A 22,523-nucleotide genomic window follows, 5' to 3' on the forward strand; every position below is an offset into this window, starting at 1 on the left:
GATGGTCAGAGGTCATAGAGAAGAACTGGTGGCTCTTTATTCTTGTAGCAAAAGCCCAAAGCCAAGCTTAGTCAAAATCATATTGCCAGACAAACTTTATTTAGAAATGATACAAACTTCAGAACTAGAGTTCTGAAAGCGGCAGGACCACAGGCCCCAAAGACAGATCAACTCCTGTTCGATGAGCATTATGAGGACAACTGTTGCAAATGTTACGCACGCTCCTCTCCCCATCTTTGAATAGGAAACACTGCCAAATATGAACTCCCTATGGCAAGTTCTGGGTGATCTTGTATCCTCCAGCAAGAGACAAATTGCTGGCTGCACTGAAGTCTTGTTATTAAGTACCAGAGCTTTGTCCAGCACAGCACTACCCTGTCATAACAGTTCTCAGCTAACAGGGATTCAGTGATTATCAGGAATACAGGAACATCTTCCAGAGATGCTGGTACACTATCTCTTCCAGATGTGAGGAAAAATAGTTTACAAAGGACATGTAAAAATTGGGGAGTGGAAAAAGAAATCCCACCTTCAATATAACACCCCAAAGGCAACAGTCTCAACGTCCTATGCTGAAATGATGTTTTTTTTAATTTCACTTTCCTTCTTCTCCTTCCCCTTACCAACCCAAAGGTGAATTCCTATCAGGAGAACTCTCATGTCTATTCCCCACTCAATTCTGAAACTGCCATGGCACAGCGGGGTTGTATTCCCCTGACCCTCCCATAACAGCTGATGTTTTCTGAGCTGCCTTCTACTATTAGAAGTTGGAACCATCTCTACTTAAACAGCTCAGCTCACATCACTGGCTATAAATCAGTTTTTCTTTGCCTCTGTTTCTGCAACAGGCCAGGAAACCTGGATGTGATATGGCTCTAACTCTTCTGGAGTGACATAGTCTGGAGCATTGCCCATCAGGTCCCGTCCCCTGAATGATTTAGGAAAAGCGATGACATCTCGGATACTGGGAGCACCAACGATGAGAGAGATCAGCCTGTCAAGTCCTAGAAGCAGAAAACAAACTGATGAACCACTTGAATTACGATGCTGTATTAATTTCTCCAATTCAGAAAATTGGAAAAATAGAGTAGATAACATGACTGGGGCTTTAAGAATAAAACTGAAGCAAATACGTGAAAAAATAATCTCAACCAGTAAGCAGAGAAACAGACTTGCCTAGACAGCAGAAGTGCCAAGCAAAACAAAGCTTTTCAACATTACAAAAAAAAAAGCCTGTGATACACCATGTACTGCAAGACAGAGGCAGTGCCTTTGCAGAGGGCGCATAACAATGCCAGGACCACCAAGTGTCAGGAACACCATCAGCGCTCTGTTTAATTGATCTGACAAAGCTCTTGGTCAATCAGTTCTGAAGAACTAAACTAGGAGGACTTGAGAAAGAACAAGAGCCTCTGGGTGCTACTCTTTCATTGCTTATTTTTAAAACAAAAACCTGAAAGATTCTAAGAAAACAATCTGACTTTCCTGTAACGCTGTATACAGCACTCAAACGACTTCTGAAGATGCCATTCCACAACACCTAGGTCAGTGCAGCCAACTCCTCATACTCCCTCTGACTCCAGAGTTTTATCTGCTTCCTGTCGTGGCACAGGTGTCCATCAGATCCATGCTGAGCCAGATCAGGGAGCTAACTTGGCAGCATTTGCTTACAGCCAGTCTAGCTCTCTGAACTGGTGAACGTAACAGAGAAAGAAGATGGCAAGTGAGACTGACGCAAAGGCTGAGGTTGTGGCAGTGACCCAGGGCATGAAGCAGTACCGTGCTGCCCCAGCCCTCTGGGCATGCAGTACAGAGAACCTGCTCTGGCTGCACAGGAAGGAGAATAGAGATGACCTAATGCTAATGAGCACGCTGTTTGTAGAGCAGCAGATAAAAAATGTCCTTAGAGATACCAACACACGATTTGGTCCTTGCATAAGAACTAAAACACGTATGATACTGGAGAGGAACACCGAAACATTCTGCATTGGTGATGAGTGCTCTGTTTCTTCCATAAAGCAGCTATAGAGACAGAAACACTGTAGAAGCCCACAAAGTGCTACCATGTTGATGTTTGTACTTGGCACCACCAAAACAGCCATCTCTGTCAGGAGGAGGAAAGGCTTTTGCTAACAAACTTGTTCTCAGGTTTGTTCATGAGAATCTAATACGCCAGAAGAAAGTCACAAGACACCTGCATTCTGGAGGACTACAGAGCACTTACCTAAAGCAATTCCTCCGTGGGGAGGAGCTCCAGACTCCAGAGCCTCAAGCAGATGGGAAAGCACCTCTGAGTCCTCCTGCAAAGTTACGTAAGAAATACCACTGAACAGACAACACTTCCCGCTAGCAACATTCGATGAAAGAACAATGGAGTCCTCCATCTCTCAGGGCTAGGAGTTATGTTTCCTTAGAATCTGAAACATATTTAAATGAAGTACTCATTTAAAACTTCGAGAGGATGTTGGAGACATCTACAGGCATTACCTTCAGCACTTTCTCCAGCACAAAACGTTGCTGTTCTGCATTATGAATTCTGATGGAGCCGCCTCCAATTTCATTGCCATTCAGCACAAGGTCATAGTGCTGGCTACGGACCTGGGAAAAGAAATGAACAAGCACCTTAGCAAAGCAGGGACAGACCCGCATTTAATGCCAACCAGCACAGACACAACAAAGATGCTGTGAATGAAGACATGACATACCACAACACTGCTTCCTCAGTGGAGCCTCATACATTCACAAACACATAAGAGTTTCCAAACACTAAAGAGGAGAAAGCTTTCTACTGAATTCCTCCGGGGGTGACAGATTCCTAGCTTTGGAATAACAGGTACACAGATTGCAACAAAAGCCCAAGAGAAAATTCCCATTCATTTCCTTTGGCTCTGGACAAAGTCCTACTAGCACATGCAGAGCAAGGCAGACTGTGCATCTCCCCAGCACTCCTCTCCTAGTTCCAGCCCCAGCAGAACTCCTGCTCTGCATTACTCAACAAGGCACAAATATGAAAGATATCACATGGACACATCTCCTACAGCTTCTTTTGTGGCTTTCTCACTGCCTAACTCCAAGCCCAAGCACGAGAAGGTCACAGTTCAAGGACCAGTCCTACCAGAAGCATGGACTGTGGCTGACAGAGGTGCATGCTACCTCAGGGTGGCGTGTAGCTTAACAGAAACTGGTCCAGTACAAGTCCTTTTGTAAAGTTAGTCAAAACCTGAAGCAATATGGGATGGGTCAGAATTCAAGATTCCTCACCTGAAGCAACCATTTCTAATATGCCCTTTTTGTCAGAGTGGTACCTAGATATTTGCTATTCAGAATAATCTGGAAGCAATCTTTTCCAAACAGCTTAAGCACAGTATAAAGTTAATTCCACAAAATATCCCTTTTTATAGTAAAAGGATTGCTACTTGCCTAGTTTTCCACAAAACGCAGCTGTAAAAGGGCCAACATGGCAGTTACCTTTGTGGGGTCAGAATAGAGGAGGTTGGTATCTACAGGATGAGGGGCAGTAAAGGGGTGATGAGCAGATTCCAGTTCAGCAGGATTCTCTTCCTTGGGGAGGAAAAGTGGGAAATCTACCACCCACAGGAAGTGAAAAGCTGTAGGATCACGGAGTGTCATTCCGGCCGCCTCCAGGAGGTCAGCACTCTCCAACCGTAGGCTTCCTAATGCAGAGCACTGCAAAAAAAGAAAGGAGCTAATGAGAAGGGGCAATTTACCGCCAAGGAAGTTGCTCATACATCAGCCGTACATCATACATGAGCTTTTCATAACTGCAGCATCACAGACAGCATAAGTTGTACTGTGGTGCTGCCTTAAAAAACATTTTTGCCTTGTCTCCTAAAAGACATCACCTTCCTGCTGAGGCAGGCTTTGACCAAAAAAAAAACAAGTAAGGAGCTGTAAAGTCCATTTTTTTCCACGTGTTCCATCCTCACAGAGCTCTCTCAGACTGACACCTCAAGCTCTACACATGTGGATTAACTGGGGAAGCACAAGTAAGATCTCACTTAACAGGCAGAGAAATGAAGGCACAGAAAGAAGTTACACGGCTTTGGCAGTCATGCAAAGTATGACACATGCAGTGCTTGGAAGGCAACATCTACTGGCAGGAATATAGAGAAGCCTTGAGACAGAATCTCCTCTCCCCTCTGCTAACAAGCAGCCGTGCTTCGCTCCTGTCACCTCATTACGGGAGACAGTTACCTAGCTGACCTTGTTTTCCAATCTGTTTAGTGCTTTAAAAAAAATTAAGTTGACGGGAGAGAAAATGAGGCACCAATTTGTTCCTGTTTTACATTCCAGCCTTCATTTCGGTTACAAGTTCTTCCCAGAAGCTGACTGGTGGAAATAAAAGCAATAGGTACATTTCATGCATTATTTGTTATTGCTACGTCTTCAGATCCAGAGAAACATGGAATTAGATGATGACCTATTGTAATGATCAGAGGAATTAAACTAAGGACAGGTAACCTCAAAGCCATCAGTGACATTCAACTCACACAGACACCCAGAAATGCTTCCTACCACTCGCTTGTGTTCTCCGGCTGCCAGCAGTACCACATCATCCACCTGCACGTTCAGCGCTCGGATGAGCTCTGACTGCTGCTCCTTGCCAAGAAGCTTTGTAAGCAGAGACTTCAAGCTTCCATCAGGCCTGCAGATAACATCCATGACCTCCTAATGCAAGATCAGTAAAAGAATATGTTCAGTTCAGTGCTGCTGTCTCTTCTCTGGAACCATGACGTGTTCCAGCACTGTCTCTCAGCAAATAGCCTTATTAAAAACAGCTCTTCTGCCTTCCTCTACCTGCACGTGCTTTTATACACAGCTCACCATTCACTGCTGCCAATGCTTCAGCAGTGTTTCTGTCTCACCTGGTTGAACTGGGATTTTGCAGACTCCTTTAATGACTCCAGATCTTTATTTTTAAGGTATCTCTGGGGAAAGAGCAAGAAAAGACGCATCAAACAGCAGCAAAATCTATGGAAAGCCAAGACAGGATTCAAATCTATTGTCTGAGCTGTTTCCAAAGCTCTTGAGTTCTTTTCTTTCTAGCACAAGATTTGCATGATGGCTGTGGAATAAGAGGGCCTGCAGCATCAGACTGCAGCTGAGTGTGTCTTCTCCAAGAAAGTGGTCCCTCTAGGCAGCAGTTGTACTCCCTGCTTACAGACCAGATGTAGCTAGTCAGTAGTGTTGGATCATGCCAACTAACTGCCTCCAGCATGTGGGTTACAGAGCAGGAACAAGGTTACAACATCACACTGCTGATGGTGAAGGCAAAACTCCACGTAGGCTGATCCTTATATGCAGAGGATATGAAAACTTCCATCAAGTTACTGATTTTTTTTTAAACTACTTTAAGGTAGAGAGGCTCCAGATTCCACTTGTTTTGCAAATGCACACCTTTAGTGCCCTCTCGTGGGAAGCCAGGAACTTGTGCTTTCAGCCAAAATTAAAGGAATCCCAAAAGGAAGTCCTATTCCCCAAATAAAACTAGGTGTCTAGTGGACACCTTTTCCCCTTCCTGCTTATGCTGCAAAGACGCTCACAGCCGGAATTAAATCTGCTTCCCTGCCAAGATATGTCAAACATGGCTCTCAATCTACTGTCAGCCTTGGATTTGGTTGGTGACAGTCTCATTATAAGATGTGAGTAGTGCCCACAAATGCAACAGAAGCAAACAGGACAGACTTTTCTCTCATTAGCCCAGAACAGAGCTGTGCCATACCTGGCTCTATTTCAACCTCTCCTCGCAGGGCACAATTTATTATTCAGATGTTATCCTTGACATAAGCAAGCCAAAGCCCCAGGAGGCTTCCCTATCCTTAAGGGACCTCGCAGCCTTGCAGCTCTGTTCTCCTCCCAGCCTTCATGAGGACAATATATTACAAAATCACATTTTTCCCATCGCCTCATCACCTCCATTCCCCTGCTTCTAACAACCCTCAGCCCAACCTGACGTCACTCACAACCAATCCCAAGTTCCCTGAAGGACACCACTCCCCCAGTCACAGCAGGGAACATTTCCATACCAACAAAGGAATTCAAATTGGTATTTTATTTCATAAACATACGCATTATGTAAAAGCATCACTTACCACTCCCTGAGGGATACAAATAGCTTTGACAGTGCCATGTGGGTAACTGAGCGCATTCTGCACAAACTGAATGTCCGATCTTCGTAAAATATCGCTGATATCCACTATCTGAGCAAGGAGAGAACACAGGAAAAAGCAGTGGTGGGAAGAACGTGAAAAGAACACGAAGCAAGAATCCTGCTCCTGGGTCTTACTGCCTTCAGAAACCATCCCCTGGGACACAGCTTCCTTACTAAGAGAAATCAAAAGGTTCACAGAAAGAAATGAATGGGGCCCAACGTGAATAACCATTAGAAGACAGAGGACTGCAGAGACAAATACGAAAGGCAGCCAGAAAAACCCTGGAGACATTATCTTCAGAATAGTGGTCTAAAAATATACATTTTCCCACAAACAAGCCAACCCTTTTCTTCTCTAAGGGATCATTACCTGTGCAAAGCAGTGATGATGGGAAAGGCACCTTGGGTATATTACATAATTTAGAACTCCAGTTAACCATGTACACGTGATTTAATTAAAGATTATTCCTAAAACACTAACAGGAAGAAAAAGAAAAACCACAGGTTTCCAACAGACAAGGCTCACCTTCATCCCAAAACGGGTGTCTGGTTTATCAGTCCCATAGTCAGCCAGTGCCTCCTCATAGGTCATGGAAGGGAAAGGAGTTGTAATGGCGCCTCTTTCCTGAGGCCAGGAATATTGCAGGAGGCCCTCTATCAGCCCCTGGATCCCAGCCTGATCCACAAATGACATCTCTATATCTATCTTAAAATAGAAAATAAGAGAGATTCCACATTAGCTACAGTTTTTGCCTTTGCACTGCTACTTGCAGAAGCTCTTAAGCCAGCATAAAAGGAAACAAAATATTAAATTAAATCATAGCATGACTGCATTAGACTGAGGGTACGTTTACAATCTCCCTACAGCCTGCTGACTCAGGCAACAACCTCCTCAGAGTACTAAATGAGGTAATGATGACAAGGACAGGGAGAGAAGCCTTGAATGGACCGAGCTAACTCTGCCTGGGCTCTCAAGGCTGATGAACAGGATGCCCAGCTCTGCAGGACAGCAGCAGAGATGCATCATCAAGTACAATCATTGCTGCAACACAATCCCACATCTACTGACTGGCACTTGGGACTGTACAGTCAGCTGAGGACCATAACCAACCTGTGCACGTCCCAAACCAACTGCAAGAGGCTGTGGCTGTGAAACACGCAACAAACAACATTCTAACCCCAAAGCAGCACAAGGACCAGCAGACGCCAGGCCTTCGGAAGGTAAAACAGCTACGAGGTTTGTTTGTGTGAGGCAGAGGGTGAAAGGTAGTGCAAGGTGGTTACCTGAGTGAATTCAGGCTGCCTGTCAGGCCGTGAGCCTTCATCTCGGTAGCAGCGAGCAACCTGAAAGTACCTGCAATAGTACTTACATTTAGACTCCAATTTAAAGTACCCTACATTAAATTGTGACTATGGAATTGATCAGCAAAAAGAATGCTCTGCTCTGTATGTAGTGGATTATCATAGCCATGGTTGTCACCATCCCTTCCAGAGTGTGACATTTTGAGTGGAAGCAGCCGTATCAGCAGCTATGTCCTTCTCCAGCCATACCCTCCAGAGGCACGAGGAGGCTACCAGGTGAGCTGTGGCCTGACAGGGCACATGCAACGCCTTTTCCCACCTTCCACACCAAACATGGACCTTACTGAGGGCCATACAAAATTCATTCACGGTCAAGACCTGGTCTGAAGTCCACTGCAGGAATATCTCCCTCTCCTTTAGTTCTATTTGGAGGAACAAGCCCAATTAAAAGCTTTGTACCTATGCATCTGGAGGATGAGCTTCCCTTGCCTCAGTCACGTTCAGGTGACCAGCCTCATCTCAGTCAGTTCTCAAGGATACACTGCATGAGGCTTTTTATCATAAACTAGATCTTCTGCCCTTCAGGCAGACTGTCTCTGCAAAGCTTATTCCTACGTCTGTGCTTAAGATCAGGTTTCCATTTTAAAACAGTGAAGATTTCAACCATCAAACAGGGATAAACTTCTGCTTACTAGGCAGCATTACTGCTAATGAGCCTGGCCTAGGATAATTCTAAGTACTTAAGGATCCTGCTTTGAAACAAAGCCATTGGCAGGAAGTTCTTGGGGAAGTCTCTAAAACCTCACACTGCAAAAGAAACAAACCCTGGACAGGACACGCAGAGAACGGGAGTTCAGGTAACTCTTACCTGTCCACGCCTCCAACCATGAGGAGCTGCTTGAATTGCTGAGGACTCTGAGGCAGAGAGTAAAACTTTCCCGCTTCCCGTGAGGGCACAAGGAATTCTTTTGCCCCCTGGCATGAGAAAGAAAAGTTCACACAGTTCAGCAAGTGACCTCAATTCCCAACTGAAAGAAAAGCGACCTGAATACAACCAGCACACAGATCTACTGCCTTCCAAGAGTCATTGGGTTTTAGGCCATTTTTCCCCCCTTCTCCTTCAGATTCATCTCTCTCTCATCCTGGCTTTACTTGGCTCAGAATGTCACAAGTGGACAAGGAATGGCAAAAGCATAAAGTTCATCAAGGATAACAGATGGATCTGAAATAAAAGGTCACCTCAACTTTTTCACCTGAGTACCTGAATAGAGATTTCCATTCCCTACAATCAGCCCATCCAATAAAACGCATCAAGTGGAGCATTCTACATCCTTCCTCCCACAGATTCTTTTTTGTTTGACAGCACGAGATCACTCTGTAGCCTTTCCCTCTACTATGGGGGTAGTTCACTCCAAGAACTTGTTTTCAAAACCTTTGCCCCTGAGGAAAATTACAAAGGGATTTAAAAGTTTTGGAGAAGGGCAATGGAATTGCTGCCTTGTTTCCACAGGCAGCCAAGCTAAACACTAAGATTCAGAGGCTGGTGTTTTAGTTCTGGACCTCTACCTTCAAAATTGTAGGCAAGCTAGCCAGGAGCCTGGGCTAGGATCCTTTTGCTGAAACCAGCAGTTGATGTGGCTACGGTTGGGTTGGCAGGGAGGAGTCCTTTCTCCAGATCTTGAGAAGGAGAAGTTTTATTTCTGTCACCTGGTCTATTGCTTCTGCCTTATAAATCCATCTTGGCTGCTTGGCCACTTATACCAAGGTTGTGCCAGAGAACTGGGGCATCACTGAGGAAAGTAAAGGGGAAAATACAGGGCTTACTACACTGCTGCTTCATACAGACCTGCACGCCCACATAGGCTTTACATCCATCTACCACTTATGTTTACTGGCCAAAAATCATTTTTTTTTTCACCAGGACAGACTCCACGCCTTTGCACAGTCCAGCTGTGTGACAATGTTCTGAAGAACTAAGAAGCAACTCCAGAGATGATGCACATGGTGACACACACTAAGGCAGACTACACTCTTACGGAGGTAGCTGGAGGATTGCTGTGGAATGACTAGCAGCTATTGAGAGCAAATATAGAACAGCTCGCCACTTTAACAGACTATAGCCTGTGCAAGCCTCCAGCCTGCTCATCTACTGCAACATGGGCTGGCTGCAGCCTCAACAGGTCTGTACCACGGTCCTCATAACCACTCTGCACAAACCCCATCCGAACCTACGTGCAATATCATTATTTCATCTTCAAATGTGCATTCAAGGTGGGGATGTTCCTTTCTCTGAGCATTAGGGAGCTAGTAAGGTCAGAGGTATCAACACTTTGCTCCCACCGGCCTGCCTCTGGCAGCAGAGCTAAGTGGAAGACAGGTCAGTGCAGTGCTTCCTCGAGTGACCCAAACAGTCGTATCAACAGGCTATAAATAGCGTTTGGAAGCGAGCAGGCAGAGACCTGTTGCAACATCTAGCAAAACTTTAATCATCTCTTGAAATCTGGGTCCGCTTCTGCTTCCCTGACACTTCCTGCTCGCCATTGCCTCACATGAGATATGGGCGTTAGTCTTGGCTGGCGTCACACTCCAGGCCTAGAAACAAATACCGCTGCAATTTGCTCAGCTCTGAGAGAAAGAAATACCTGATGCGTGAAGGAAGGCTGCTGCGCAGCACAGAAATGGCACCAAGACTCAGAAAATGATTACTGTCCTCTGTCAGAAGGAGGGCATAAAGCTATCATTCAGAGAAACTTAAAATTAAAAATTGAGCGGAATGTCTGAGCACCCCTCTTAAAGTACAAAGAGGTTACCATACAAACAATAATTAAAAAAACATCAGAGTATGTGTATCCTAATCTGAGTCAAATATTCCACACTCTACAGACCTCCTTCCATCACCTAGGCAAGTCAAGACAGAAATACTGAAGAAACACTGACCTTTCAAGCAATTAAAGAGCAATACATCAAATAAACTGATAATGAAATGCATTTTTTTCAGAATTTCCTAAGAACTGCAGCAAACTGAGGTCTTTACAGAGCCTGATTACAAATCCTTCAAAGGTAGTTAAGTCTTCAGTACTTTCCAAAACAGCTTCCTTTGCCATCTTTAGCTCCCACCACAGGGAAACATCTATCACTGAGCTCTGCCCAACTGCTGATTCAAATCTGGTATCAACATCTCAGATCTTTTTGCAGCCATTAGGTTGGACACATACAGGACTTTAAGTCTCACGTAAATACCTAATGGAGAAACTGGGTGTATGGTATCATTGTTGATAGTCTGGATTCCCTGCTGGGCAATTACACAGCCTCAGCTCATTTGCAGAAGTAAATCTAGAAATTCTAGGCTACCATCACAGCCTAGAAATGCAAGAGGAAAGGACCTCCTTTACCCCATTATAAAATCCTACTTGTGAGGAAACAGCTGTTTCTGTATTAAAAAATCTGTTAATCAACTTGTTCTGAAATACCCAGAAGGAGGTTTCTACACCTCTTGCTTGGCAAGACTAATGTCTAACAATCCACAATCCGTGACAGGGGTCTACATGCAAGAACTCCGTTATGCTAGCTGCATCAACAATTCCTGGTCTATAGCTCCATTTCCAAATTAATCCCAGGCAAGGAAAGAAAGGAATATGAACTCACAAGTTAAAATGGCTCGAGTACTGCCAGTGCAGTAACCTACCAGTTAAGAGATAAATGCTAGGGAAACTGTGCTTAGAGGAAGATTTTTGTTTTGATAATCTGTCCCAGGACAGGACTTGCATTCAACATGCTCTACAGGAAGCTTTTTTCTTTTATAGTAATTGAAGGCTCAAGGTTAAGGCACAAGGTACCACATCTTCCCTCTCACTCCCTCTACTAGTAGAAGGATCAACGCATCGTATCAGAAATTGGCACACAAGCTGTTACCTAGCGAGGGAACAGCATGAAGGTTAGTGGCAAGTGACAATAATCCAACCATGAACTGCCTAGGCAATTGCAGTAGGCTAAAATGCGTTAGTAACAGCATACATACCCCTGGGGTTCTCTTAAAGAGCGTTGGAGTTTCTACATCCACAAACCCTAAGGAACAAAAACGTGCTTCAGACACAGAATACGGTGACAGCAGAGAAAAGAACTGGTATGGTACAAAATAGGATGGAGTAAGGTAAGTTAGTCAGCTCAGTAAGTAATCTAGCACACAATGTAGCCTCTCCAAATCTCCAGACTTCACTGTTTCTAACTCGTGCATTGCCAAGTTTAAAGACTCTGAGCTTCCCCAAGGGCTGCCAGAACTGCTGATGACAGAGGACTCCATATAGCCTGAGAAATAGTTAATTCTCAATCCATTTTGAACTAGGCTTTGGTTTTCTGAACAGACCTTCAATCCATCCCACTTATATGCCTTGAGTTAAGTGACCAAAAGGGGGAAACTACTTGCAAAAAGCCTTTGTTCACTTAAATTTCTGGATATGGCTTATTTGAAACAATTGTTTTATAGCATGCTAAGATATTTCAACATACTTTGTTCTTTAGACCTGCCAACATCTCCCTGAATTCCCCACTGCAAGCAGACAGATTCTTACCAAGTGGAAACTGTTTGGAGTTTTAAGTAGGTTGGTAACCTCTCCAGCAACAGGAAAGGGTATAAAGGAACTCTAAAATGCCATATGCTACACGCTGTTGTTCAAGCACTTTTCTTACCATGGAGGTTACACAGATACTCCCGCATCCTCATCACTATCTGGGATCTCAGCCGCAAGTTGTACTGTAACTGGAAGCTGCGCAGGTCCAAGTAGCGATACTGCATGCGTAAGGCCTCTGATTTCTGGAGATAAGAGACAAAAATCAAACTGCATGTCCAATGAAGCTGCTCCCAAACCCACAGGTAAAAAAAGGTGGAAGCTAAGAAAGAATACTGCTCAGTTGTCACAACCCACCCATTACCCACAACCTGCATGGAGAAACACCAGCCACTGAGAGCATCTCCACGCATGACAATTTTCTTTTTTTTAAAGAAAAAACGACAGACATTTATTATTCTATCATAAGAGTAGCCTCAAAAAAGCTCAGGATTTCAGCCCCCCTTATTATGAGCCCACTGCAACAGACTGTAGCAATCCTCCTCAGGATTTCTAAGTGGAAGAGCAGTGTCATACACAGATCTAAAGGAACTACCAAATGGTGAGATGCTCTTATTACAGACAGGAAAACTGAAGTACTGCAGATGGTGAGAACTGTCCAGAATCTGTAACATGCTAGGAACAGGACCCAGCTCTCCCAAATCCTACTCTTACTTATCAGTCATGTTCAATGGCATAGAGAAGACCTTAACAGTGATGCCTCTCAGACACCACAGAGACTACACTAAAAATAACCTTTTATAAGACTCTGTACTTCCAGAGGAAGAAAATCCTCTGGCCAGCTAGCTCCTTGTCCAGATAAGACTAAGCAGCCTTGACTTAAAACATAGCAGTGCATTGGCAGGTTCTGTTTCACACTCAAAAGAGCCAGAATAGCCTGAATTTATTCCACTCTTCCCCTTACCATCTGTTCTTGAAGTGATAATTTAAAACCCTCTGCACTGGAATAATTCAAGCCTTGTTTTCTGCTTAAGTCCAATTAGAATTACAACCTCACAGCTAACAATAAGCACATCCTATTTTAAATGCCACCCTTCCTCCAAAGCAGAGCTAGAGATAATCAAATGAAGCTCTCGCAGATGTTTTGCAATCACCCTGGGCAAATTCTCAATTTACTGAAAAAACACTACTTGGGTGCCAGAGAAAAATGCAGACACCTTGATGAAATCCTTGATTTCAAAAGGCAGCTTCTTGCAGGAGTTTAGGATCTCTGCAGTCTCCACCTTCACTTCAATGTCCCCGGTTGGCATTTTCTGGAGCAAAAAGCAAGAAAAAATTAGATTCAAAACTTAGGGAAAAAAACTGCCCAAAGGTATTTCACAGATGATCAGGAGGAAAAAAACATATGATTATCCTCCCTGCCTTCTAACACAGTATAATTCAGAGAACTTCTGTCAAGGACAGATTTCTCCTAGATTTCCCTTCTGTTCAGAAAAAAAACACAAGCCAGCTCACCAAAAATGACATGTTCTTTCCTAGCAGTGTACCCAACTCCACAAGAAATAAAATTGCTTTTCCTTTGCCTTCTGCTTCAATGACGTGCTGAGCACAGAGGAACAGTCAGGCCCAGAGCCTGGTAGGGCACATGCATTTGGACAAAATACTAGTTCCATTAGCTCCAGTGAAATAACACAGTATGAATTTTAGAGTGCATTAGCAGCATCACCATTACCCTTCAATAAAAGTCAAAAAAGGCAACTTGTTCAGAACTGGAAGTTCTGAGAAGTTCCTCACACCAGTTCTCAGAACTAGTCTTCTTTTTCTTAAATCCCGAGGGAAAGCAGATAGCTTCCCCAACTTAACACTGTGCCACGCTGAAGTTCACTTGGTCCTACAGAACTCTTTCTATTTACTAGGGGAAAGAATGCACAAACTTCCAGCAAAATGATAACTGATTAAAAGAAATAAAAACATGGCTTGAAGCTAGCATCCTTTACGGACATCTGTATGTGGTCAGAGCAAAATAAATAAATATAAAAATTATAGTCATAAATCCAGGGTTCTCTTTCCAGGCCTGCCAATGATGCAGGATGGCAGACTGCACGCAATCCTGACAGATTATCTACAGCTGATTACAATGAAAACTAAGAAATGCACATTTTTAGAAGTATTGAACCTCTGTTTCCTATACAATGAGAACAGAAAAATTTATTGAGTGAGAAACAGGTCATCACGTACTGTTGAACATATAGTGACAGCACTTATTTTCAGGAAAATTAAGTTATCTCAACCACAATTTGAAAGACTGAAAAAGTTAGTTTTTCAGTGGTCCTCATTATCCTTTCAAAGGGCTGGAGTAGAATTTAAATCATGGGCATCCGTAACATGCTGTGACGTTCTCCTAAGTTCCATGTCATAGCAGTTACTCCTGCCTCACATTATCTGAGGACAGGCTGTCACACATCTCAGAACAAAACTGCCTGTGGCAAAGCTATGACGCGCATAAACCACCACAAACCCACTACCCAGTGCTCTGTTCTGCAAGGAATAAAAAGCTTGAGAGATGCCAGCATCCTCACCGGATTCTCCTGCCCCGGGGGCCGAGAAGAGACAATCCCAGTCACTCGCACAACAGACTCCACTGGCGCATTGGACAACAGCTTCCTCACGTGGGAATGTGCCTGCAAGAAGATGCCAACATCTCTCAGAAATTCAAAGAACTGGACAAAAACACCAAGCTCCAAGGCCTCATTTGTTAATGGCCTGTTTGAATCAAGGACCACTGCTTACAATCCAGAAGAAACAGCATTAGTGCTTCCGATGCAGCATCACAGAAGGGCTCTCATAACGCCGAAGTCTGCTTATGTGTCAGAGCCCTCTGTCTGACCAAAGACCTCATTCTGCCCTCAATATCTGCTGGACACAAGCTATCAGAGGAGAAAAAGCTTGAGACTCATACTTAGGTAGCACTTACCTCATCCTGTGGAAGGATGATCTGGGTGAGTCCCTGGAAATCCCTCAAAACCAGAAACAGGCCTTGTCTGATCCGTGAAAAACACAAGAAGAAAATAATTTCATCAAGAATCCAGTCGTCTTTTGCTTTTTAAGCCAAAGCAGGTGGCAACTAGCTACCATCTATATCTTGTGACTAATACCTCAAGGCACTTCCAAAGTAACATACATACACATACTTTTCCCACATCCGAACCTAATCTGAACAATTTGTTTCAGATTTCATACAGTCACAGACAGACAATGTGCAAATAACTACGAGAGACAGTATTTTGATTTGAATGTTAATCCACATAGACCATTGACTCTGAACACATGCAATTCTTAGAGATTTCCTGCTGAGAAACATTATCCAGATAAACACATTTAGATGAGCAATAAAACTAAAGTTCACATGGATACCCCCCACTTAAAAAAATCTTAAAAAACAAAAAGAAAACCTACAACCATAATAACAAGAACAACACTAATCTCAAAAAAGTTTCACGTGAGCAATCCATGCTCCTAGACCCAGCATCACAAATCTTGATCTCTTCAGCTGCAATAGTGACAGCTACCATTGTACTTAAACCATCACGAAGCTGTCAAATTGAACACGCTCTGACTGCCTTTAAAGGCAAAAGCACAACAATGTCATTGCTACAATCATAATTCTGTTCCTGGAACTGCACCTACGACTGCTCACAGATGAGATGTTCAACTCCTCTTCATAAAATCCATGCAGACCATCCCTGCAGAACGATGCTGGATGAAATTAAGCCTCACTGCACTGTAAAATGCAAAAGGCTACTTTTGATGCTAATTAGTTTCATCAAAACCATAGGACCTATCTCCTTTTTTACAAGCACATACCCAAGATCATAACATTTAAGAGTTATACTGCAGGTATGCTTTCTACCCTATATTTGCAAAATGTACAACTGCATTAGTAATGATTATATCGCATCACTTATAGCCAACTGTTGGAATTAACATTTCATCCTCTGTTTACTAGCTTCTCATAATATTTTTTTTTGAGCAAAGCATGCATACTTTAAATATGCATCATTACATGCTATAGCTGAAAAGACAAAAACATCTTTTGCCTAAAATTTAAGGAATGTATATAAAAGCAATTATATTGCGTGGAAATTATATAGGGGTGGAAAGAAGATCAATTAATATTTGTACCAAACTCTAACATTTTAAATACTGTTCTGGCATGATTCTCAACTGTTTTAGTCAGATACTTCAAAAGTAACCATGGCAGGATGCGAAAAGATAACTTCTAGCATAAAAAACACTGGCCTAGAGTATACATTGGATCTGGCAATTAAGCATCTCAGTTTTCAGCTTGGCTTGCATTTACCTTTGATACTGAATCCATCCATACAGAGTGACCTCTTGTCCCACATGAGCAGAACGCAACTCTCCACAGGTGTTGGTCCGAGCGACAAAGCTATTGAAGTCTCAAATAAATAAATAAAATGTTATAACTTTTGCAGACAGCCAATATGTGAAGCAGTGCTGCGATTTTTTTCAGAAGTTCAAATACAATTTGGACATACACATGAAGAGATTACTTCACGTAATCCCATCATGACCACTATGAGACCTTGGTACATAAATATGAGATGAAATTGCACAGAACAGATTTTAAAGAATTAGTGCTATGTCCCAATCATACTTCCACATACAACTCTGAGCGCAGCCTAGCTGCAAACTTGCTCAGCAAATTTCAGGGATGAGAGAAGCAAAGGCCGCAGAGCAGCCCTGAAGCACGTTGACAGTTCTGCACTTAAACCCAGAAGACCCAGCAGAAGGGGGGCTTGGGAAGCCAAAACTAAACCACACCAACACCCACCACGTTGGCATAAATCAGCTTCCTGTCCGCAACAAGTGAAAGGCCTGAACAACAACTACAGAAGGCTTTCTGTAGACCCCAGCATGCCTGGCATCATGGCTTAGTTATAAAACCAAACACATCATTCAGAGAATGTTTTAGACTACCAGCTTGCAAGAAAAAATATAGGATGCTATCGACTATATATATATATATATATATATTTGAACTACTCTCCCTGGCTGCCTTCATCACAGCCTTTACAATTAAGGAAGTAACACATGGGGCAAGAAGCTTTGTTTTGCAATTATTCTTATGTTAGGTATTTGGTTCCCCCTGTTCTTAATAGATCTTGCATGCCACGGGAGAAAGAAGAGGCAAATGCAAAGTAAGTGCTAGGGGAAAAAACTACAAAAATTGGTTTTGTTGTACTTTTGAATCCCAATTCACTGTGAGATACCAAAAGTTGGGTAAGAATGAGTTCTAAGTGCAGACGCTATAAAAAGCGCCCCAGGTGCAACACCTGCCGACGACCGAGGCCCTGCCCTTCAGCGTGGGCTCCCCTGCCCCGGGACCGGCGGGGCAGAAGGGGCAGAAGGGGCAGAAGGAGCAGAAGGGGCAGGGGGCAGGGGGCAGCCGGCCGGGGCCGGGGCCGGGGCCGCTCCTCACCTGCAGCCCCGGGCGCCGAGGCAGAGCCGCGGGCCGGCCGCGCCAGCTCCCAGCCGAGGCGGGGCAGCCCGCCGCGCAGCAGCCGCAGGACGCGGGGACAGGGCATGCCGCGGAGCCACCCACGGAAAAAAGGGGCCGAGAGGGACCCTCAGGCTGCTAACAACGAGCGGCAAGCGCCGGTTCTCCTCAGCGAGAAGCCGCCGGAGCGCGAACCCCTCCCAGCCCCAGCCCCGCCGCCCGCCCCTAAGATGGCGGCGGGGGCGGTGCTCGGCGCCGCGGGGACAGACGGGACGCGCGTTCAAACGGCGCCCGGCGGGGAGCGGCCCGGGGCCATGGAGCCGGCCGAGGGGGCTGCGCGGACGCTGCCCAGCACCGGGCGGGTCTCCGTGGCCGGGAGGATCTCCGGAGCCGGGCGGCTGTCGCGGGGGCCGCACCTCAGGAAGCTCAGCGGGCGGCTCGGGGTCAGCCCCAGCGGCCGGGCGCTGCCGCCGGGCTCGCAGGTAGGGCCGGGGCCCGGCCGCCCCCTCAGCGCTGCTAAGGGACTGAGGGGAGCGCTGCCATCGCTCCTTGTTTCTCGTTTGTTCCTAGGAGAACGCGGATCCGCAGAAAATCGCGTTTCTTCTGCGCAAGCAGTGGACCCTGTACAGCGTGACCCCTCTGTACAAGTTCTCCAGCGCTCACCTGAAGGACTACGGCCGGCAGCTCGGCGCTTTCATCGCCGCCGAGAAGCAGAAAGGGCTGGCGGTGGAGGTCGGGGTCGAGCTGGGCATCAAGGTGGCTGTCTCCAGCCTGCCGGGCCTGAAGGGCAGCGACCAGGACCACGCCGCAGTTCTCGTGCAGGTAAGGGGTCTCGCCAGCAGCTTTGAGGACTACTGGTACTACTGCTTGCATCTCACAGCCTGCTTTTGCTGCCGTAAATTACCCCATCCCCTTCAAAAGTCCCAGCTATGTGGAACAATTACTGCAGTGTCTGTTGAGACTTAATAAAGGTGCCTTCTGGCCACTTTCAGCTCAGATGGAACATCACGTAACACCAATGTGTGTGTTTAAATTTGGAGTTCTGAGTTCAACTCCCTTGTTAGATCACAGTAGGAACACAAGGAGCACTCCCCATGTTTTAACTCAGCTCAATTTACTGCAAGAACTTTGACAGGTTATTGAACTCCATGGGTGAAATTGGTATAATTCTGCCTCCTGGCCATAGCCCCCATCCAGTTAGTACTTCTGCAGTGCTTTGCCTTGAGCAAAGTGCCAAGCTCCCTCAGTATGGCTATAGTTACAGGATGTACCCTGAACCCGCTTTTCCAAATGAAACATCATAAACTCAGATTTGAGGAGTGTTCCTAGTGGTGTAAAAAGTGCTTTTCCCAAAGATCACACCTTTTGGGGATGTAATGGATAGATTGAATAACTGTGTGAACTTTACAGAAAAGGATGTTAAGCGTGAAGTCCTGAGAAAAATCTTCCACCAAATACTTGAAATAATAAAACCCATCTTCAACTAAAAAAAAAAAAAGGAAAACTTGCTCTTTAGCATTCAAACACTTCTTTTCCCCAATCCAGCTTTCCTTGAAATCATCTGCTTCTCAGAAAAAAACAGAAGAGAAACTGATATGGTCAGGATGGTTCTGCTGTGTGGCTGGAGATGATCTTTCATTGAATGTGCTGGAGGACTTCACGTGTTTACCTTTGTTTCTTGCTAATGGGGCAGAGAGTTACACATCCCTTGTTGGAAGTTGGTTTCAGAAGACTTTTGACTGCTGCTTCCGTCGCTTAGTCATCAGCCCTCTCATTCTCACTTGGATGGCAGCATTGTGGACTGGATACAAAGTGGACAAAACTTCATCTGCCATCGAACTCGTTTTCTCTGTTCCCTGTCTGCCCCAGCCTCTGGATATTTCATATGCCATTCACACAGAGGATGCAAAAGCTCTGTGGGACACTGTCCAAAAAACTCCAGGAGAGATCACTCAAGAAGAGGTGGATGTCTTCATGGACTGCCTTTACTCTCACTTCCACAGACACTTTAAGATTCACTTGTCAGCTACAAAACTGGTCAAAGTTTCTACAGGAATTGCCTCGGCACGCTGTGATGGGATTATAAAGGTGAGGTTTTAGATAGCATGTTATCCTAATACTGGGCAACTAAAAGAGTTGTACCTGACTAAAAATGCCTTCCTTTTAAAAATTAAAGCTGCCTGCTTTTTATGTATAATTTCCTACTAGAAGTTAGTTGAATTTTCAAGTCTTCCAGATCTTGGTCCCTCCCTTTCTCCTTCATCATGGAGGTATTGCTTCCTCTCAGTGCAGGAAATCTGTAACTTATCACTGCACCTTTTTTCCATCATAAGGAATAAGACTGTACCAAGATGAAATTCTGAAAAACTAAGCTTTGCTGGAAAACATCTCTTAACAATTTTGGCCTTTGGTAGGACAATTACAAAGCACTGAACAGTAGTGTTGCATTGCCTGTTTTTTTACCTGCAGCAGTTTAAGAGTGGCAAAAACAACTTTTTGTGTTGCAGGCAAGTAAACATGAGATTCTCAGACCTCCTGAGAAAGCATTTTCTAGAAAGTGGGGTTTATGTACTCCATAGCCCCATTATGGTAGAGTTGTAACCGAGTTTAAGTCAGACATCTGTATAGCAAAATATGGGTACTTGAGGAAAGCGGCAGCCTAACTTAAGTTCCTAAAGAAGGGAAGTAGCCAAAGAAGAAGTGCTAGGACTCCTTCCTCCAAACAGCCAGAGCAGGAGCAGGCCATCTCTTCAGGTACTGTGGGACTGGAGCAGAAGGTGGGGGGCTCCAACTGGTACAGGATTTAGGCAGGAGTGTTTTCTCCATAGCCAGAGTCAAAATGGTAATAAAGGTACCTTGCAGATAACAGAGAAGTTAACTGTAATCCCAAGGAGCACCTAGTGTTTGGTCTCCAACCAGTTAAGGGTGTGGAAATCTGACCACTGGTTTATTTTAATATGCTTTTTTTTTTTAACAGTTTCTACAAAGCCAGTACATTATTAGAGTGCTGATGCTACTGACAGAACTGGCAGTCGCTCAGATACAGTGAGACTCAACTCAGCAAATCTTCACGCTATGAAGGCTTACAGTTGGAAGATGGAAGCTGAGAAACCTATTGGAAACTCATTCTTGCAGCATTTTTTTAACCTTTCCTGCTTGCTGTTCAAATTGGAACTGTAACTTCTGCACTGAGATCCATTAACTAGCTAAGATTTATCATGCACAAAGAAAAGCAGACATTTTGCCCTGAAGGACTACAGTAGCTTCTTAAGCAGCTTTCTGTTACAGTTACTGTATTCAGTTGTATATAGTGTTATTTGCTGGGGGCTATGAGGTAAAGCTTTGCGAATTCTTGGATGCGACTTACTGACAGGTGTGTTTGCTGCTGTTAGCAATTTGGTTTTCACTGGAGTTAACAAGCCCAGCTATACAGATATTAGCTATGCTGTGGTACTGCTGGGCTGAAGTCTAAATGCACAGTCAAGCACACCTGAGAAAGGGATGCATGTTCTGCAGCCTATGGCAGAAAAATCCAGGTTTCTAGCTTTCTAGAAAACTAAGGCCAGTTGGTAATAGTCAAAGTGTTCATCTATTCCCCAGGTGGGCTAAGATGAAAAGCATGACTGACAACTGCCTTCTGTTTCCAGCACCGGGGGTCCTCAGAGAGGAGATAATATAGGGGAACTTGAGATCTGTCTGTAAACTAGAGCTTTATGATGCTTTGCCTGATGTAATCTTGTAGACCACAGAACTTTATACTAGATCTCTTCCCTACAGTAGGTGGCAGTTCAGAAAGCTAGTGCATAGAGGCTGGTTACAGCTTAAATGAGCAGAAAGGGAGTAGAAGCACATCCTAAATATTATGATTAATATTACAGTACTACATAAACATTGCTGTTTTTTAACCCGTGGGAGAGAATATCTATAGCTGACTAAAGACGTACTCATCTTTTGCTTATCTCTAAATTATTTTTTACCTGACTAAACTACTCATTGTTACCTCTTAAATAAATCTGCGAGCAAAGCTGAAAGTCTAGTTTCTTACAGAATTTGCTCATAACTTCACTTATGTAACATCTCTAAGGTCTAAACAGCTGAGCATGTGTTGCAGCCTTCCCCATAAACAGTGATGTAAGCTTTCCTTTCTTTACCAAATCACAACTTTTGGCATCATTCATCAACTCTCACTAAAAGTGGCTAGTACATTCTTCACTCTCCCCAGCAAGATTGAGAGGAACCAGCCATGCAAACATGAATAGCTGCCTAACACAACATAATTGCATGCCTAGTTCCTAATCTACTTCTAATAAAGGAGCCTTTAGTCTCCTATTACAGTTAGGAAAAGGAATCATGCACTTGCTTTTAGTTTTTATGTTTACTAATTGAAGATGGATTATTTTTGCTTTTAAAGCAATGATGCTTACCCTGTTAGAAGTAATTGAGCCATCTTCTGAAGCTTTTAGCAGCTATTAAAAACTACCAGTTGTGATTTCCTTTCAGGAAACAGACAAAAATTTGCTATATTGATTCAGAGGAACACTAGGTAAGCAGAAATAGGTGGTCTGACACAAACTGGCAGCTGTATTTGATTTGAAAAAAGGCTGTTACTCCCAGGGGTCAATCTTAGACGTAATGCTCAGCTCTTTCCAGCAGCTTTGCATAATCAGTTTCTAAACTTCTAAATTCAGTGTAGCCACCTTAACCTATTCCTTGTTTTAAGAACACAAACAAAGAGCATATAAAACCTGTGAGAATTCCCTGTGAGTACTCTGCTCTCAAGACTGGTACTTCCCTAAAGTTGCTGCTTTGCCAAGCATGTTCAGTATCTGCTACAGCCTTCCTGTAGGACACTGCTGGAATGAAGGGCTACTTCCTCCTTTTTACACGCTTATCCACAAATTGGAATAGGTAACTGCAGTTGAGTCAAAGCTAGATTTAGGAAGATATTGCAGACGCTTTCTTC

General features: G+C 44.2%; 2 protein-coding genes across 2 annotated transcripts; one reads left to right on the forward strand and one right to left on the reverse strand.

The window, feature by feature from the left end:
- Positions 1–81: 81 nt before the first annotated feature.
- Positions 82–17,678, reverse strand: DARS2 (aspartyl-tRNA synthetase 2, mitochondrial). Its single transcript, XM_080602007.1, has 17 exons — positions 17,543–17,678; positions 16,400–16,499; positions 15,014–15,080; positions 14,619–14,720; positions 13,257–13,352; positions 12,161–12,284; positions 11,493–11,539; positions 8,343–8,449; positions 7,457–7,526; positions 6,699–6,878; positions 6,114–6,221; positions 4,887–4,949; positions 4,537–4,689; positions 3,469–3,687; positions 2,488–2,598; positions 2,225–2,300; positions 82–1,004 (listed from the first exon to the last, which is right to left on the reverse strand). Exons 1-17 carry the CDS (start codon positions 17,646–17,648, stop codon positions 817–819), a joined length of 1,917 nt encoding a protein of 638 aa, XP_080458133.1. The 5' UTR covers positions 17,649–17,678; the 3' UTR covers positions 82–816.
- CENPL (centromere protein L) lies at positions 17,647–21,591 on the forward strand (the record flags this gene model as incomplete). Its single annotated transcript, XM_080602014.1, has 4 exons — positions 17,647–18,042; positions 18,131–18,382; positions 19,106–19,648; positions 20,538–21,591. The coding sequence occupies 4 exons, from the start codon at positions 17,647–17,649 to the stop codon at positions 20,607–20,609; spliced, it is 1,263 nt and encodes a 420-aa protein (XP_080458140.1). The 3' UTR covers positions 20,610–21,591.
- Between the last annotated feature and the right edge of the window lie 932 nt (positions 21,592–22,523).

This window comes from Anser brachyrhynchus (genome assembly GCF_964034855.1).
Source record: "Anser brachyrhynchus genome assembly, chromosome: 8".
Lineage (NCBI taxonomy): Eukaryota > Metazoa > Chordata > Aves > Anseriformes > Anatidae > Anser > Anser brachyrhynchus.

What these genes read in the sequence shown, in the direction of transcription:
- DARS2 (XM_080602007.1), bottom strand. Translation starts at nt 17,648, where the DNA reads ATGCCCTGTCCCCGCGTCCTGCGGCTGCTGCGCGGCGGGCTGCCCCGC. An exon ending in TCATCCTTCCACAGGATGAG is followed by an intron (nt 14,721 to 15,013) that starts GTAAGTGCTACC and finishes ATCTTCTTGCAG; the next exon opens with GCACATTCCCACGTGAGGAA. An exon ending in AAATCAAGGATTTCATCAAG is followed by an intron (nt 12,285 to 13,256) that starts GTGTCTGCATTT and finishes TCTTATCTCCAG; the next exon opens with AAATCAGAGGCCTTACGCAT.